This window comes from Aulostomus chinensis, chromosome 20 (assembly GCF_037954235.1).
Source record: "Aulostomus chinensis isolate RoL2024-O1b breed Wild chromosome 20, RoL_Achi_v1.0, whole genome shotgun sequence".
Classification (NCBI taxonomy): domain Eukaryota; kingdom Metazoa; phylum Chordata; class Actinopteri; order Syngnathiformes; family Aulostomidae; genus Aulostomus; species Aulostomus chinensis.
Window position 1 is genome coordinate 17,824,497 of NC_141339.1, and position 12,219 is coordinate 17,836,715.

At 41.3% G+C, this 12,219-nt stretch overlaps 1 protein-coding gene across 1 annotated transcript in view; it reads right to left on the minus strand.

The window, feature by feature from the left end:
- nbas (NBAS subunit of NRZ tethering complex) overlaps nucleotides 1–12,219 on the minus strand; it is a 160,492-nt gene that overhangs the window by 101,647 nt on the left and 46,626 nt on the right. The window contains exons 24-31 of the mRNA XM_086190518.1: nucleotides 11,141–11,326; nucleotides 7,730–7,903; nucleotides 7,368–7,501; nucleotides 4,906–4,968; nucleotides 2,522–2,644; nucleotides 2,298–2,400; nucleotides 1,523–1,600; nucleotides 1,231–1,385 (exon numbers count right to left, since the gene is read on the minus strand). Coding sequence (XP_086046644.1) covers nucleotides 1,231–1,385; nucleotides 1,523–1,600; nucleotides 2,298–2,400; nucleotides 2,522–2,644; nucleotides 4,906–4,968; nucleotides 7,368–7,501; nucleotides 7,730–7,903; nucleotides 11,141–11,326 — 1,016 coding nt within the window. The remainder of the gene's footprint in view (nucleotides 1–1,230; nucleotides 1,386–1,522; nucleotides 1,601–2,297; nucleotides 2,401–2,521; nucleotides 2,645–4,905; nucleotides 4,969–7,367; nucleotides 7,502–7,729; nucleotides 7,904–11,140; nucleotides 11,327–12,219) is intronic.

Below are 12,219 nucleotides of genomic sequence, written 5' to 3' on the forward strand. Positions count from 1 at the left end.
AACTCTGACAAGATTGCTGCATAACATCATGTTCTTGGTAATTTGGATCCCAGTATGATAAATAACTACAGACCAATCATAAATCCAACATTCCTTTCAAAAACTTCAAGAAAAAAAAAAGCGTCCAATACCTCAATATTTACCTTACTAACAATTATCTTTGTGAACCTCATCAATCTGGTTTCAGAAAATTTCACAGCAGAGAAACTGGTGCCAGTATTGGTGCTGCTAAACCTCAGTGCAGCTTTCCATATAATTGAGCGACACATTTTATCAAATTTTCCAGAAAGGTACGCAGGTCCACTAACAATATCCCTCTCCTGGTTCAGATCATACCTTGCTGACAGATGACACTTTCTTTTTCAAAATAACTGCTCATCAAAACACAAGAAAGGCACTATGCAGTGGAACAAAACTGTAAAGTTGAGCTGAAAGATACTAAAATGCCTTGAATCTTCATCACATTATACATCTGCCATATTGTCCATATCAAAGTGGAGTCTTGAAACAAAATCACTGAAATAAATCTTTTGGAGTGGCTTTTCACTACATAACTACCATGCTGGACTTTTTTGGGGTACTTCCGTATTGTATTAGTGTGTGCAAAGTGTAGCATGTGTGCAGTTTTGTGTATGTGCCTCTGATCATTGTAGCTAGAGGGAATTCCCATCTATTATAAGAATAGATTCTTTGTCCTTGTATAAATTTGTCTCTGACCGCATTCGTTCAGCACCCTGGCAGGTACAGGTTGTGGATCTGTCCAAGCATACATCTGTGCGTGTGTCTCTGGTATTTTGTACACAAACTATAATGTGTGTCTTTGGAGCAGTTATTTTAATCTAAATGGCACAAGAAAGCAGCCTGCATGGATTATTAATTTCGGTGCAACAGGAACTTTGTGTTTTGACTTTCTGTCACAATGAATAATGTTTTCCAAATGTGTGGAGGGAGGATTATATATTAGTTTGTTTCTATAAATGAATGACGACCCAATTATTGCCCCACTTCCTCATTCAGAACAGACGGTAAGGTCAGACACCCACTGGACACCCCCCCCCCCCCCCCCCCCCCGAGATGTGAAACCAGCAGCACATAAATCCACACACACTTGCTCAAGTAATGGGCTACACAGATGGACGTGATAATACAGCATGAATATCATAAATCTATAACCTACACTAAGCCAATTAGAAGTTGTCTTTTAACCCCTTGAGGATCTCCTCTCCTCACCTGGCCAAGCCCATGCAAGGGTCAGTCAATGTAGTGGAGGAGTTGAAGTATTCCCTTGCAGCAGCCAACACCAATTTCACACTGTTGTCATAGGCCACCTTCAGAGCGTACCCTTTACCACGGAAAGACAAACTGACAGGAACATCCTGGCTGACCTGGAAACATTCATATGAATTCAAGACATCAAGTGAGAAACTGTCATCATTCATTATGTGGGCCATAAATGAAAAGCCCCTGATGGGCATTGTGAAAGCGTTCTGTTGAGTCGAGTGGCGAGTCATATTTAATGTACCTTGGAGCAGTGCATGAGCTGTCCTGCCAGGCGTACGTTCTCCACACGGCTTGAGCACAGCAGGGACTCGACAAAGACCTGCAGCAGTCAGGGATAAAGAGCTGTCAACACCAAGACCAAAAACGATGAAGATGAATAAAAAAGTATAGCTGTTAATGTTGCTCTCACTCAAGCAGAGCACCAACAGTGGCAGGGGCACGCGATATAGTTGGGATGGTTGTCGGGGTGATTTTATGAATTATACAAAACAATTAAAAATCATCAAAATGTACGGGATGTTATTTTCTACAAGGGGAAATAATGCTGTGGAGAGGTTCATCCCACCATGTTTGATAAGAGTTAACAATGCTAGCAAGAACATCACATAGCTGATAAGCGAGTATATATCCCACGCCCCCGTCATAATTTGCTACGCTCTTCATACAATATTTATCACGCTTGTTTTGCGCCGCTGCTATCGTGTTTTCGGTTATCAGCGTGGACGCTCACTTTATTACAGTCATCATTGTTGTGATCTGTCTTGGTGGGGACAGCCCTTATGAGGAGAAATCATGCAGAGCTCGCTAGCGAACAAAACTTTTAATAATACTGAGAGGCAGCTTTGAAGGAAACTCATTTGAACGGATGAATTATGGAACACGAGTGTCATTCAAGCACAGTTATGTGCATTCAGATACATTTTAACCTTTAATGACAGATCTGTTTTATTAAGTAATATAGTGAAAATAAGGTGATTTTTAATGTCTTCTTTTGCAGTTTTTAGATGTTGCAATACCTGATGGCATGTTTCTGCTTCTAAGCAAGTGTAGACGTTCTGCTGCATGTCTAGCAGATCCTGCAACAGACCTCTCCACACTGTCTCACCCACCGGAGGGTTTCTAGACACACACACACACACACACACACACACACACACACACACACACACACACAGAAGTAAACATACACTACTGCAATTCATTTAAAACGTGTGTCAAAGTGGATATGTGTATGTCATACTTGCGGCCAGTATGGCGGCACAGTTTGACCATTAAATGATGGGCTTCTTCTTCACTGTTCTGACTGTTCTTCACATATGAGATGGGCTTCTGCAGACCATGTTTCTCCAGAACCTCCACCACACTATAAAATACAAGCGTATATGTACATGTGTCAGGCACAACAAAACTAGACAGGTATAGTTGACAGTACATGTACACATTACAGTGAGACAGGCAATTAGAGAAGAAATGGGAGACAATAAAACCCGAAGGATCCCAGGGAGAGTATTTGGGAAAAGGACAGCTGATGCTTATGCTGAGGCTCAGTATTCAGTATTTTGACAGCAGAAATCCACTGACAAGCCAAAGTGCACATGGGAAAAGTGACGAGCAAGCAGTGCGTGTGCGTGTGTGTGTGTGTGTGTGTGGTATTAGCATGGCCCACCCAGGCTCAACAGGGTCATGCTGTTAAAGAAGTTTTCACTCTCTGCTGTGACTCATTATCATAGTAAGCATGTGCCAGTGTGTGTAGCTGTGTGTCTATATGTGTGTATTGGAGCAAAAGACAGACAGAGTGCAGCCTGATATTTACAAATGTGTAGGCGTCTCTGTACGTGTGTGTGTGTGCGTATGTGACTGTGCATGAGCACACATAATGTTCTAGCAAGCGGTAGCAGCAGCTAAAAACAGTTTTTATTTTGGAGGCGCTCGGAGAGCAGACACTTTGCACTGACTACCTGATTCATCTAGATGAGTGTGTGTGAGTCACAACACTGCAGCACAAAATATACATGCACATATTTTCTAGGCTCCCTGGAGTGTGTTTGCAAATGGTTGTGTGTGTGTGTGTGTATGTATAAATATGTGTGGGTATTTGTCTGTAAAGGCCAACTGTGAACTCTAACACTGGCTTTCCTGTTTCTGCTTCCTCCACCTCTTCATCATCATCCCATTTCCCCCCAGGCTCCCCCCTACTACCATCCCCCCTTGCCTTCATCCTTATCCTTCTTCCTTCCTCCTCACCACTTCTCTGTGTTCAGATGTTTACCTTGAAGGGAGGGGAGGAGGAGGAGAGAGAGAGTAAGAGAAGCAGAAAGAGAGAGACATGTAGGTGATTTTAAACTGTAACAGAGAAAACGCCCCAGGACGTTTGAATACCATGGGACAGACAATGGTCCTTTGATAGTGTGTGTGTGTGTGTGTGTGTGTGTGTGTGTGTGTGTGTGTGTGTGTGTGTACATGCATTCCTGTGTGTTTCGATATGCATTCATGTCTCCTTCTTGGTGCTTTTTATCAGGCTCGTTATGGGGGAGAGAAGTAATCAGCATCACTACAAAGTGAATATTTCCCAGGTAATGTAGCACTTGTCACCCATCTGATTGGCTGTTGCTGAGATCAGCAAAGATGAACAAGAACTAACACGCAATTATCAACGGGTTTACAAGACAAAAAAAAACAACGTTTTGGCTCAATGGAAAAATGTCTGGTGGACGTTGCATATGTTGTGTCACATGTCATACATCATAACAGATTGTGGTGATACTGAAAAATAAGTTCGGGCAGAGAGTAAGAAAATGACTTGTGTTTTTCACTGATACTGACTAAAAACATATAAATGGTCGCATTGTTACCTTACAACAAAAAAGCTCCAGCTTCAAATCCAAAAGCCGACTGGATTTCTTTGTGTAGCTCGCATGTATCACGCATTGGTTTTGTTTTGCTGCTTTACAGTTTTGCCCAGCCAGCGCTTCACAAAGTGATCTTGTTGCGCAATTAATTGAAGAGGAAAAAATGTGACTGCACCTTTTAAGTGTAGAGGATGTTACATGTCCTGCAAGTCACGTCAGCCTTATAGCTATTGCAAATGTAGAACAACCAAGGTTGACCAAAGAGTTTTATGGAACAAAATAATAACTGTCGCTGCCATTTCAATTTTGGTCATATCCAAAAAATGAAGTACAGAAGAAAAGAAATGGGCCTTCAACATTATTCAAAGAATTGAAAGGTAAGAGCAGGGTAAAAGAGATGTAAAGGAGTCCAAAAATAGAACAATACTAAGAGCCTAAAGGTAAACTGTGGCCAGAGACCCTCCATCTGATTGGAGCAATTATATTAAGCAACACTACTGGAGTAATCTATGAAATCACTCTTTTGGCTTAAAAATGTACTTGATGGTTGGGGATCTGTACTCCAAGATCTGCACAGCAACGGAGGTATACATTTTGAACCCCGCTCATTTTCTTTATACATTCACTTGAATTCTGTGGTACTTGATGTCCAAAAAAATGCTTCTCACAAGTTTCCAGAGTCTGAGAAGAAGTGGGTGGACAGGAGAAGACAGAAGACAAAGGGGGGGGGGGGGGGGGGTTCCAGTTCACAGACGGTGTGAGTGTGTACCCGTACCTGAGGTGCTTTTCAAGTTTGTCCACCCGATCATGGAGTGATGAAGTGATGTCCGTCTCTGGTCTGTAGGATTAGAAAAACATATTGGGAAAAAAAACATTGGTTATTTCTTTTCATGCCCTCAAAAAGGAAGTAGTGTGTGTTTGCTTTCAAAGTGTAACAGTATGTGTTGTTCTAATTCTTCCACTAAAAATAAAAACGGCATGATGTTTTTGCCTTGGATTCTGGGTCAGGCTGACCTGTCCCCCGTTGAGAGTGCTGACCCGGCTGATACGACCCTTGTGTGTGTGTGTGTGTGTGTGTGTGTGTGTGTGTGTGTGTGTGTGTGTGTGTGTGTGTGTGTGTGTGTGTGTGTGTGCGTGCGTGTCAGACAGAATCTTGACCTCTCAATCCATTTCTCTGCATTTGTCTCTTGTTCTGCTCTGATTGTCGCACGCTCCACCTTCAGCTCTTCTTAATACCCATCTCTCACTCTCTTTCTCGCTCTCTCTATCCCTCTCTCTTTTCATCTAATCCCCTGCCCAATTCTCCATTTCCCACTCTCTAAGGGTGGATGCACATTACATTCTTCTGAACAGATTTAGACCTAATTAAGCTGTTTCACGAAAAAAAAAAGAAGCGAAATATCTGGAAATTGGGTTGAATCTACTAAGTCATGGTTTCTCTCCTAGCTCTACAAAATCTTTAATATTCTAGGCTGGGACGGCAATTTTGGAGCTTAGTAAGTCAGGGAAATCACTCCTGGGAGGAGTTGAATGTGTGCACATACAGTCGAGCTTTGCAGCACTGCTAATCAAAACAACACAGATAGGAAGCTTGTCTGAGAGGAAACCCATCGTATGAAATACAGTGCACCCATTTACAAAGAGCCTGGGGCTATAAAGTGCCTGAAGTAGATGTTTCAATCAAGTTGTTCATGAGCTAAACAACAGTGCTAAATGACACTCATTTAGTGTTTTTATTTTTCTGTTTTGGTAATCAGAAAATGACATCATCAAGATATTGCCACGCACTCTTTTTCCGAAATGATGGCAGAAACAGAGTCTTTGGTCAACAGGAATGATAAAAGCAAATCAATTTCATTACAGTTATGAAGTTACAAAATCAAAATCTGATTATTGACCAAATTAATCACAAATAATTTTGTTGTAATTGAACAGCCTTCCCGTGAACTATCTAAAAAGTCTTTTACTGCCTTATATCAGAGAGATAAACTAAACTTCTGTTCAGGCTAATCAAAGATCATTTTACACTTGGTCCACCTCTGTAGCTTCTAATGTGCAGCTCTGCACATAACCAGAATGAAGTCTCCTCAAATTGCTGCCTGCACTCTTCATGGGGACAATCAATTCAAAAGTGAAGAAACCATAGCACTGTACATCTATTAAGCTGAGGTAGAGGCAGAAATCTCACAAACAAATATCTCTCAAAAACAGGGGAAAATGTTTAGGTTGCATTACCGGCACCTTCACGCAATTAACTTATGATGGTGTGAAAAATTTAAGAGGTTCGGAAAACAAATTACTGCTGTCGGTGAGATGAATATAATAAAGCCAATGTTGGAGCGGAACAAAACTCCAAACCACAGAGCAACAAAGCCACTTTGAAGCTGAATAACGAGACTTTTGGTTTAGTTTCCTCCATGATCAGACTTAATGATTGTACAGACTAGTACAACAACACTGCGGCTGTTGTTGGCTCTGCTCCCAGGTAAGACCAAGATGTTGCATGTTTGTGCACTTATACCCTGCTACGAAGTCGATAGGATTACAGCACGGGCCACCGCAGTGCAGCAAAGAAGTTATATGCGAAAAGGGGTAAGATATGTCATTGTTGCGAAGTGTGTTTGCTTCATTACGGCCGACTGACAAAGAGAAATGATAGAAAAGATGAAGAAAGAAATGATTTTCTTCAAAGAATGAGTAATTTCCTTTCATTCATGCTGACACTCCACTGGTCTTTTTTATTAACCATTTTCTCTTCTATACGCTTGTTTTTGCTCTGTGGGTGTTTTACTATCACACGGTCCTCTCTCAAATGTGCTGTATACCCGCACAGTCTCAAGAGGGGGCTTAAAGGAATGGGGGGGGGGGCCCTTGCCATATGAAATAAAACACACTACAGAAGACAAGAAAGCAATAGTCTGAGGTAGAAAATACTGTACAGACTGTAACCAGGGTAACAGATGGTTCCTTAGAGTCCCAGATCAGAATGAATGAGGGAGAAGAAGGAGGACAGAAAAAGACAAGGCGGTAAAGTATAACGATAGGTCCTAGGAGAGACAGGGAGCAAGTGGGAGAAAGAAAAGGAAAAAGGTGAGTGGGATCAAACAATGTATACTGATACAGATGCACTCTGTGTGTGTGTGTGTGTGTGTGTGTGTGTGTGTGTGTGTGTGTGTGTGTGTGTGTGTGTGTGTGTGAGATCATGCATGGCTATGAGTGTGTGCGGTAGCTTCTGACCCGAAGCCTCTCTGCGGCAGACACTCCAGGATGTCATAACAGAGGCTGAGTTGATCATCTCTCTCACAGCTGTAGATGCATTCCAGAGCCACTACCATCAGCTGATCCGGATCCCCGATGATCTTCTGCTGGCACTGGAAGGGAGACAGAGGGAAGTATGGATGTGAGAATCGAGATATTACTCACCCTGGAGCATCTACAGAGTCTCTTGGAGTCCCGGCTTCAGTAAGTTTCTTAATAGCCAACTTTTACATCACAGGAATACAACACTGGTCTTAGCTTAGCGCAAACAGCTAAATACAAAATTTGGCTGCGTGTTTTTATTTGTCTACCTGTATTTTGTTGTGTGTTCCGACACTTACGTCAGGTTTGGAGTGCTGGAAGATGATGAGGGGCAAGGTGAGATCTCGCTGGGCCAGGCTGACCAGGAAATCTGTGAGCAGAGTTTTCGCAGCACCCTCCTCTTGTCTCTCACAGCGGTGGAGGAATGGCACCATCCATTGAAAGGCATCTTTTACGTAGCGTTCTGTACTAGACTGAAGGTAGAAAAATATTTATTTACAGACATAAAATGATCAAGCCGTTTATGCAGCAAATAAAATATCTATAATATATAGCGGATGATTGTCCCCTCAGTGCTAGCTAGTAAATTTTGTTTCATTTTTCAAAGGCATGCAAGCTAAACTTAGCCTCGGAGTAGGGATGCAAACAATTAATCGATTATCGATAAATTGTCGATGACAAATTACTAGATTAAAATAAATTAATTGCAATTAATTGCATTTTGAATCTGTAATTCCTGGCTGGTCCGCGTGAGGGCGCACTTGACGCCAGACGTACTTGACGCACACGCTGGAACACAAGCGAAGCAGAGCTCTGACGACGACAAGATAAACGAGAGACGGTAGGATGAAGAGGGCCAAACGAAGTGCAGTATGGAGCCACTTTAAGTTGGTTAATGACGACAAAGACGCCAAATGCACAATTTGTGGAAGTATTTTAAGGTTCAACAACTCCACAACTTCGTTGAATTACCACCTAAATGTGACACATTCAGTAATGCTGCAAGCAGCGAGTGGTTCTTCTCAGCCTCCAATCACCACAGCGTTGGGACGAAGGGCATGTGACTCCGCGAAAGCAGAGGGCATCACCCAGCGGATATGTGACATGGTCACCACAGACATGCTGCCGATAAATGTTGTTGACGGACAGGGATTTCGAGAGGTATTAAAGTACATCGAGCCAGGGTACAATATTCCCTCCAGAACAACCATAACTACCCGCCTGGAAGCAAGCTACGCGGTGAAGAAGGCCGAGTTGAAAAAACAACTTGCAACCGTGAATGTGGCCCTCACAACGGACTGTTGGACTTCGTTGAATACAGAAAGCTCCATCACAGTTACATGCCACTACATTGACCCGGACTGGAAGGTAATGTCAGCAGTATTCAGAATATGTTTGATATGCTATCCAAATGTTATTCCCTGCCCTCAAGTGAGCTCAGAATAAATCTGGAATATGATTTGCATTTTTTCTTCATATCATAAGGATTTATATCATAATATGGCATTTGATATGTACACAGTAGATATAACCTATTCAGCTTCTCTGAAAAATTGCCGCTTATCAATTAATCGATCATCGATCGATAAGATGAAACAACTATCGATTAATGAATTACTCGATAATTTGCATCCCTACCTCGGAGGATTCAGGAGCTTACATAAGTCCTGAGATATTTGTGTTTTGTTAAGCATGTTTGTCCTAAATTGAGTTACTTCTGTATTTTTATTATTCTTGTTTGTTTCCTCAGTGCTAGGCTAGGCTAGGGCTCAGGTAGCAAATATATATACCATCTTTCTACGGTGCGTTGGCTGATTTTTGCTAGCCAAAGAAGAGTCACGGGAGCACAGTCACTTTCTGTCCCATATAAGGGTAAAGCTCCTTCTGATATTTTTGAAGCAGATGTAAAGAGTCACAGAATTCCATATTACATAGAAGGTGGTTAGCCCAAAGTACAGTGAGCATATAATAAAGTTTCCTTGTTGAAAAGATCAATCAATCAACATCAGACAGAGGGAGCACTCCTCTTGTTCACGTGTATGTATTTGCCTTCGCGTGTTCTGATACCATACAAAGGAGTTTAACCTGTACTTGAACTTGAGTAATTACATGATGCCATGTTGCGCAGACACGTTAAACTCAAACTCCACAACCACAATGTGACGGCTTTGATAAGACATCGTCATCAGAAAAAACAAGATTCAAAAACTATTCAAATGCTAAACCCAAACTTGCACACCCACACACAGACATTCTACTCTGCTGTTCTCTTTCTGATAAAGAAATTCATCAGACACAGGCAAAGAAGGAGATTTAATCTAGACAAATTTCATGAACATTCACAGACATACACACACAAACACACACACTCACAGTGCCCAAAGGGAGTAGCAGTCAAACAGCATGTGTTAGTGCAGTAAACAACATTTGCTGGCTGTCAGCCTGGGTGGCAGCTCTTACTGGCACCTCTCCTTACAGGTTAAAGCTGGAGATATTAGCTACAATTTGGAGGAAAGCTCTTTTTCTTTACTCCAAGGGGACTGAAACTGTAGTATCTGCTCCATGCTCCTGCAATAGACTGGCTTTCATGTCTATCTTGTGGCGTGGAAACTTACAATACACAGCGACAGACACTCCATCAATAGCAATATCAGTACTCTCCTTGCAAAGAATTAAGTCCAAACTGGTAACAAGCATGTAAATGTGCCATAGGTGCATTCATGCGATGTCGGAATGTCAGATTTTGCATGTTGGGAAGTTGTTTTTCAGACTTTGTTGTGCTCGTGAGCTTTTAAATCATCATGTGAACAATGTAGACGCTACAAAAGAGATGAGCGGCATTTTAATGCTCAAAACCTTTAAACAAGATGTTAATATTTCCACATAATTGACTTTGGTCAAACAGAACAGGTTCATGATCTGAACATTGATTCAAGAGTAAAACCGTCGACACGGCAATCAACAAGATGTTCCACAGCAATTAAGATGCATTTGTGGTCCAAAATGTGTTGATGAAGTTCCAAAAAGTATGGGACTCAATTTCAGACTGGAGAACAAGGTCATGTTTTGTTTGTAAAAATTTTTTTTTAAAAAGATAGATTTTCAAGGCTATACATTTTAATTGCAGTTTCAATTCAGTAAAACATTTTTGTGATATAGTTTTACTCTGAAATCCATTTTTTGCAAAGCTGTTCTGTTTGCACAACAAAGACACAAAAGTAACTCCATGGTCCTGACCTTTATCAAAAATGATCGATCGGCAAAAATGAAACATTTGATTGCGATACATTTTTCTGCTATACTGCCTGAGCAAAGTTTGTATTGTTAAATGTCAGACAATTCAAATCAAAAGACATATGGTGTGAGACTCTTACTGAACTATTAGATTGTACTTTTGAAAAGTTTGTGTTTGCTTTGTTGCTTATGCAAGTTTTAATCCGTATTCATCAAGTTCTTTTCAGCGGTCAAAAATTAAAGTTATCATGCTACAGAACTAACATGACAGGAAATTTGTTCAATCTTTACTGACCATGCAATCTCACACACAGACACACACACACACACACGCACGCACGCACGCACACACAAAAGATCAGATTCATTTTAAACCATTTACTTAGATTTCCTTCTTACATCCAATGACGTGAGAAAATACGAAGAAAAAAAAGTGTGAGTGCGAAGTTGTGAGAGGTGCTAATTATGCCACTTACGTTCTTCATGAGCAGGCGGAGCTTATCAATGTTGCTGAGCTGCTGCAAATCCTTCAGTGTCAGATTCAATTCACACAGTGTCTCATACACAACCGTTTCCATGGTGACCAAGTCATCACATAAGAGTTCTAGCCCTGGGATATCTCGCTCCTTTCCTAGACGCACCAGGGACAGGGCGCAGTCCACCTGACAGAGAGAGAGAGAGAGAGAGAGAGAGAGAGAGAGAGAGAGAGAGAGAGAGAGAGAGAGAGAGAGAGATGCTGGTGATAAAAGAGAAAAACACTGAATAACCAAAGATGACTCGTTAAAGGGACTATTTGTGAGTTTGAAAATGGTGGAGGTCAACTGTGATTCACTATAGAGTGACTCTCCTAAGAAAGTTATGGTATGAACAGCATGAATAAAAAAATATTTGTTAACACTCCTTTCTGAAGTGAGAAATTGTTGAGGCAACATTGAACTCCTTCACTATGTTGCGTTATTCAAATGCTCAATAATAGCAGACAAAACTGAGGGAACGACACCAACTCTTCCACGCCACAGTGTCTACACTGAGGTGGCACCCTGTTGCCTCGGGGTTTCTGTTAGGACACGTTAAACAACGCTTGAATCAGAGAAGAAATAGCTTGAATAAAAGAATAAAAGAAATACCTTGAAAAAAAGTTAAACAGTCTCGTTCTAATTCATCATCCAGCTGCAGGTCACTGCGGGTGGACAAGCTAACACGGCACAGCAAGAAATCGTACATAAGTGATGTTTATATTGATCCATCTTTTATTGCGTCAGAGCTGCTAACTTTGCTCTGTAGTAATTCTCCAGGCTGTACTTTGTAGCACGATGGTATGGTATAGTATTTCTATATAGAGCCTCATTTCTCTCCACCTTGTTACAATCCAATGTGCCAAATTGCTGACGGATTATAGTTGAGATCACATAAAAAAAAAAAAAAAAGACATGAACAAAACAACAAATCCAAAAATCAAAATAAATAAATAAATAAAATAAAACACGCATACTGTATCCCGTCAGTCATTCCTAATATCCTATCATTAGTCACTGCACTATAAAAACAAGGGGGA